Raw genomic sequence first — 5,959 nt, 5'->3', positions numbered from 1 at the left:
TTTGGCTCATGTAAAACCTGAGCAGAGGCTCACAGGCTGTAGAGCGTACAAGTCCTCTACATGTGTATGAAATCAAGCAACTCTGAACACAGGTATCACTAAGTCATTCATTTCCCATGATCTACGCTAAGCTCATGAAGAGACAGATGATGGTAACCCTTCTGGCCTAAGGACAGAAGCAGCCCATATCACAGTAACAGCTTCAACAGGAACTCTAACAAACCAACAAGAACAACCTTCTTTATAAGCCATTACATCTACACATTTTTATGTATCCAGAGATTATATCATACACTCTGCTTATTTACGGTGCGGGAGGTAATTAAAACTGCAGTCTCTCCCTCCCATTTCTATTACCACAATCTGGTGCAACACCCATCTGCAGGAACATGCAGGAGACTTGCAGCCACCCAGATGAACAAAGCTGCAGGGTGCATATCCCATTTGGACCCTGCCTCATACCCTCTCTGTGCTCAGAACCTTGACACTCTACAAAGCATCACAAGATTCATTCAGCCACAGAAAGGAAGAGAAAACTTTAGTATGACTGCAAATGTGTCCCTCTGTTTCACATATCCCATTCTGCATCATATCTTACATTAAACTGACATTGGATAAAATAGGTAAAAATATTGGAAGGCATGATATTTTTTAATTGAGTCATGGCACTATTGTTATTTGATGTCCTAACAGTGATTGTTGTGTGATGAATCCATGTCCCTGGAAGTTGGGCAAGATAACTACAACCATCAGAGGTATAAGAAGGTCATCTAATTTCCTCGCATCTTGGTGAGTGCTCTAAACTTTTCTGACAATTATAGGAAAGTCAGGCCAATACCATTAATGTTTCCTGCAGTGCTTTATAGGAATGAGTCACGCCTGCACCTAATTTACAGATAAATTAATCAGTTGCCTAATTTTAGGAGGTCTTCCAGGCAGTTTTCCATAGAAACAGTTATGTGCCTGCATCCCAGAAATAGTCAGAAATTAAGAATTGCACCCTTCTTCACCATTTTTATCGCTGTCTTACATGAGTCCTTCCACAGCAGGAAGGTACTATGAATCTCACACTGAGGCAGTAACTCCTTACATCTTCTGCACAGGCAGTTTTTGGTACATATTTTCGGATTCTATCCAGGAATGCCGAGGAACAGTCCTTTCTGTACACTTCCAGCTTCTACAGAGCTCTGGAGGTTAAAAAAAAAATTTAAAAAATCTGTGTGTATGTGAAATACGGGTATAGTAGTATGACAGGAAATGGATTGGGATGACCAGGAATCATCCTCTGCTGCAGAAGCCGGACCAATAGTATCTAAACAATTCCTAGAGTATTTATCTGTTAAACATTAACTGAAAGAAGCATGGAAAGCTACATGGTGTTAGTTATGCTGCCATGGAAAACTCAGGAAGGGGAGAACTGGGCCTAAAACCTGAAATAATTCCTTCCTTTAATAAAATTTTTAGAAATGCTAAGTCACTCTGTCATGCCCACCAGCACTTACAGCTTTGATGGTGGTGTCAATTAAAAGGTTTCTTTCCACATTCCTTAATCTCCAGATCTTTTCAGAGAGATTACACTTTAAAGGTCTTTAAGATTATCAGCAGTTTCCAAATTAAAGTTCATTTACAGTACCTCTTAAAATGTTCTGGACCGCTGGATTGTAACTTTTTCTACTCGATTTGTATATGAAAAGTTGAAATGACTGTTGAATGTTACCCTAATGATCTGAAGTGTTAAAACAGAATGAAATAAGTCATTGTTAGATTCGCTAAATTTGATGACAAATTGTACATTTGGAGGTCTTGACCTTACCTATTTGTAATGCATGAATCCACGAATACGTTCCATTTACTGCAACAAATTGCTGTAGTTGTCTTGGATCTGTCTTACAAAATTATTTTACGAACTTTATTTAAGAATTTATAAGGTTTAAAATTTTCCCCCTAATGGAAGGACTGAAAGGTTCTTTTTCTTCACAACTTTGTTAGATTTCAGACAGCTTTCCTCAGCGCTATCACTTTGGCTTGGAGCATGCACAGCCACTGAGCTGGCTGAGGAAGGGCGGTTGATACTTATCATAGAATCATAGAATCATAGAATCATAGAATGGTTTGGGTTGGAAGGGACCTCAAGGATCATCTAGTTCCAACCCCCCTGCCATGGGCAGGGACACCTCCCACTACAGCAGGTTGCTCAAGGCCCCATCCAGCCTGGCCTTGAACACTTCCAGGGATGGGGCATCCACAACTTCCCTGGGCAACTTCCTCAACTCCCTGCTTGGTAGGTGACACCAAGCATTTACCACAGCAGATGTTTTTCATAGAGGGCTGCAGATCCCTCATCCCTTCTCCTCCTTAGCAAACTGAACCTGAGACATTCTCCCCTGGACTACGCCTCCTCCCATTCATCATTTAAGGCAAGAACAGCCCACTAAGCGAGGATGCGGACAGTCCAATCTCCATCAGCCCAACACTGTAAGAAACATTATTTCTGCCATTAAAGTATCTTTCTTTTTTTTAACCCTCTCCATTCATTCAACATTGATCTTCAGAACAGCTGAACTAGACACCATCTTGCATTAGTATTCAGACCTAATAACTGATATAAAAGTAATAAACTTTTCCTGCTTTTCTATTTCAGGTTCCTCTATTTCTTATCAAAAGACAGAGTTTGATTTTTGGGCCACAGACTAGCGATGAAAACTCACGGTCACTGGTTATTTACTATGACTACCAAGTTCATGTCATAATCACTGACTGCCACAGCAGAGAGATACTTCTCCTAAGCGTGCATCATGTTTTGTTTCTACCTGTGCTTTTACACTTAGAGTACTTATATATCATGAAAGCTGAGTATTCAGATTGCGTTGTGTCAATAGTCTGCATAATTTTCCTGATTTTAGCCTTATCCATAAAATGCATAATTTTGATTCTATCTCTTCTTCTAGATCATGGAAAAAAGATTTAGAAATAAGAGGAATATCTAGACATACCTCTTCTTCAAGGAGGATTATCCATTCATATATACAGTCTCGAAGCGCATCAAACAATTCTGAATCCACATGCTGTTTGCCATTTCTGAGCATGTATTGTTCTACTGTCCTTAAGAACCATCCAGCAACAAGTCAAATACCTTAAAGTAATGCAAGTGTACTGTATAGCATAATTTTAACCAACCAACCATGTAATTCTGGCCCCAATGATATTAGGCTGGTTTTATTTTCCTTAAGACTGTGAATCATGGTCTTCATTGTATTTCATTCCTCTATTTGTTAGTCTACTCCATTATCAGTCATACCATCACTTTATTTGGGAACCTTTATCTTAAGACTTGGGAGTCTTTATCTTAAGTTTTATAATTACAATGACAGAGCATGAGTGAGAACCTCCAAGGTAGCAGGAACGTTCAGTTCAAAGGCAACAGAGGTGTTTGCCATGTCACTATATGTTAATGCATTTTTCTTATACATTATGCAAAAGCAAACATGTCATGTCATATATACAATTCTAATCAAGTTTGCCAGTACAAAAGCAGCAAGAGAAGGAAGAGACACCTATATGTTTTAGAAATACTTTTTTTCCTACATGGACAGTTTGTACTGAATCAAAAAGTTCAGTTATTCTCTGCTTTACGAGCCATTCTGTATGAGATAGCTTGAAATAATAGACAGAACCAAAAAAGAGTTTTCATTGTCAAGGAATTCAATATTCCTGCTTACAACAGTTTGTCCCCATTACATTAGATCATTTTGACCTTCAGAATCTGAGAATGCAGAATTGCTAACTCTGGTTTCTGATACTTCTAGCAGAGACTCACACAAAACCTCAAAAATTTCACTTGGGCTCAGTGTTTGCACAAAGATCAACTTGCCTCATACCCCAGGAACAGTATCTAAGCCCTTGTAACTAGTTCTAGTCATCCACTTCTTGAACAATTTCCTCTGGTAAGTCTTCAGGCCTTTTCCATGTCTTCTATCAGAGTCAAAATGACCATGGGGGCAAAATTAGTGCAATATTGAGCAGACAATGTAGTGTCAATTCCCATGATGCTCTAATATTCCAGTATCTTGTAACCATTTTGTCCACTTCAGAGAAATTGCATGCAGTTGTGATCACTATTAATGTTATATCCAGAATTTTAAAAATCTCACTGAGAGGATCCATTATCCAAAGTGGCCTCAGAGAGCTAAATCAATAGGATGTACTGGTTAAGCCAACTATAAATTATCACAGCCACTGGGATATTAAACAACTGAGTTATTCTGGAGACTCCGACATCTTTGTCCCTATGGACATCATTTTTCAAAAGCTTCTTCTTAATGATAATTAAAAACAAGTCAAAGCAACTCCTGCTCCCTAGATCAGTTGTCCCTTACGCGATTTTTGTCGGTTTTGCTGGGGTTTTTTGAAGTATTTAAAACTGCAGCCCTTTCATTGATTGCTGACCTAGCAGCCATACAAAAAAAATCACCTCTGCCTCCGATATAAAGGTATTTTACATGTGACAACCACTTCTACCCCTGCTTTTCAGAGATTTAAGACTGCCGTTTTACTTCTTGGGATGTGAACACATTACAATAGCTGTCCACAACTCCAGCTACCCCTGACTTGAATGGAAACGCAGCACGTGCTAGGCAGAAAGAGGGATGCCCTTCTTCCCTGCCTCTGTGCAGCACCCACCAGACACGTAACAAGGCAGGAAAACACGATGCCATCAAGTAACACTTGATGAAGGCCCCAGGCTGAGCCCTGTGAGAGGGGCGAGCAAGAGCAGCAGTGGTGGGACACGGCAACTTGTCCCCCTGAAGGAAGTGCCCAGGTTCAAAAGTCACTTTTCTTCAGCAACTTCAGGGAGAACGGTCCAGGTGACCTGATACCAGGCTTCCAGGGTGGATTTCTGCCTTCAAAGCATCTCCTCCACCCTGTATTAGCTCCTCCTGCTTTCCATAGAGCCTCAGGCCCTGAGGTGAAGGGTTGCAAAACTCTTCACGTACAACCAGACAAGAAGGGCAAAGTCCTACAGGCGGGGAGTGAGGGAAGGGGGGGGAAAGGGCCTCCAAAACCCGCAGGGATCCTTATTGCGCCTCCTCCTCGCCTGATAAAAAGAGGAAACGCGAAGAAGACGCTCGTTAACGCCAACAAAACACCGAGGTCGGCCCCGGGTCCCTGCCACACCGCCTCCATGTTCCTGCCACCCGGCCCGCACTGCGCATGCCCAACGCCGCCGCCACGGGGCGCGGGCCGGCGGCCGCTGTCGGCCGGATGGAGGAGGCGGAGGAGGAGGATGGAGGCCGGGGAGCCCCAAAGGGCCCGGCGGCATCGGCGGCGGCGTCCGACCGATTCGTGCGGTGCCTTTATGCGGTGGGCTTCCTGGTAAGCGGGGAGGCGGCGGGGTGTGTGTGTGTTGAGGGGGTGTGGTGTGCGTGCTGTTCCGGCGCGGCCTGGGACGGGGCGGCCGTGCCTGCCTGAGGGGAATCCTCCTCTTGCCGCCCCACACGACCCGCTTCCCGGTCGTGGTCGAGGAGGGGGCTGCCCCGCAACCGGCTGCGGAGCCGTGAGGTCCCCTCGGGGTTGGCAGGAGGCGCTGGGAGGCCTGAGGTCGGGCAGGGACCCCCCACAACCCCACACGCTTCCCCTTCCTCCCCGCTGGTCTTTGCCGTCCCACCGGCCCCGGGGCCTGGCTGCGCTCCTGGGTTTTGAGGGGCATGGCTTCACCCGCTTTTGGAGAGTTTGAATGTTTGTGGCCGCAGTGGTTTGTAGCCCTCGTCTTGTTCTTAACCTGCCGACAGTCGTGCAGCCTGATGGAGCAGTGGGTGAAATAGGGTCGCTCGGAGTGTCACCTTATGCTTATCAGAGAGTCCTTCCTTGTTTCCCCCATACACCGTCCTTAGTGTAAACTAACCCACATATATCAGTGCTTAGTGAAAACTAACTGTGTCTTCCCCCCCCACTCCCCCCC

The 5,959-nt window shown here is 44.3% G+C and overlaps 1 protein-coding gene across 1 annotated transcript in view; it reads left to right on the top strand.

Moving 5' to 3' along the window:
* The first annotated feature begins 5,239 nt into the window (after positions 1-5,239).
* Positions 5,240-5,959, top strand: part of MFSD9 (major facilitator superfamily domain containing 9) — a 12,776-nt gene continuing 12,056 nt past the window's right edge. Inside the window, exon 1 of the mRNA XM_014955847.1 lies at positions 5,240-5,373. Within this exon, the coding sequence (XP_014811333.1) occupies positions 5,263-5,373 (111 nt within the window). The 5' untranslated portion in view covers positions 5,240-5,262. The remainder of the gene's footprint in view (positions 5,374-5,959) is intronic.

Source organism: Calidris pugnax, unplaced genomic scaffold, assembly GCF_001431845.1.
Source record: "Calidris pugnax isolate Ruff unplaced genomic scaffold, ASM143184v1 scaffold277, whole genome shotgun sequence".
NCBI lineage: Eukaryota > Metazoa > Chordata > Aves > Charadriiformes > Scolopacidae > Calidris > Calidris pugnax.
Note: the sequence above shows the minus strand (reverse complement) of the source record. Positions and strands in the feature narration are given on the sequence as shown.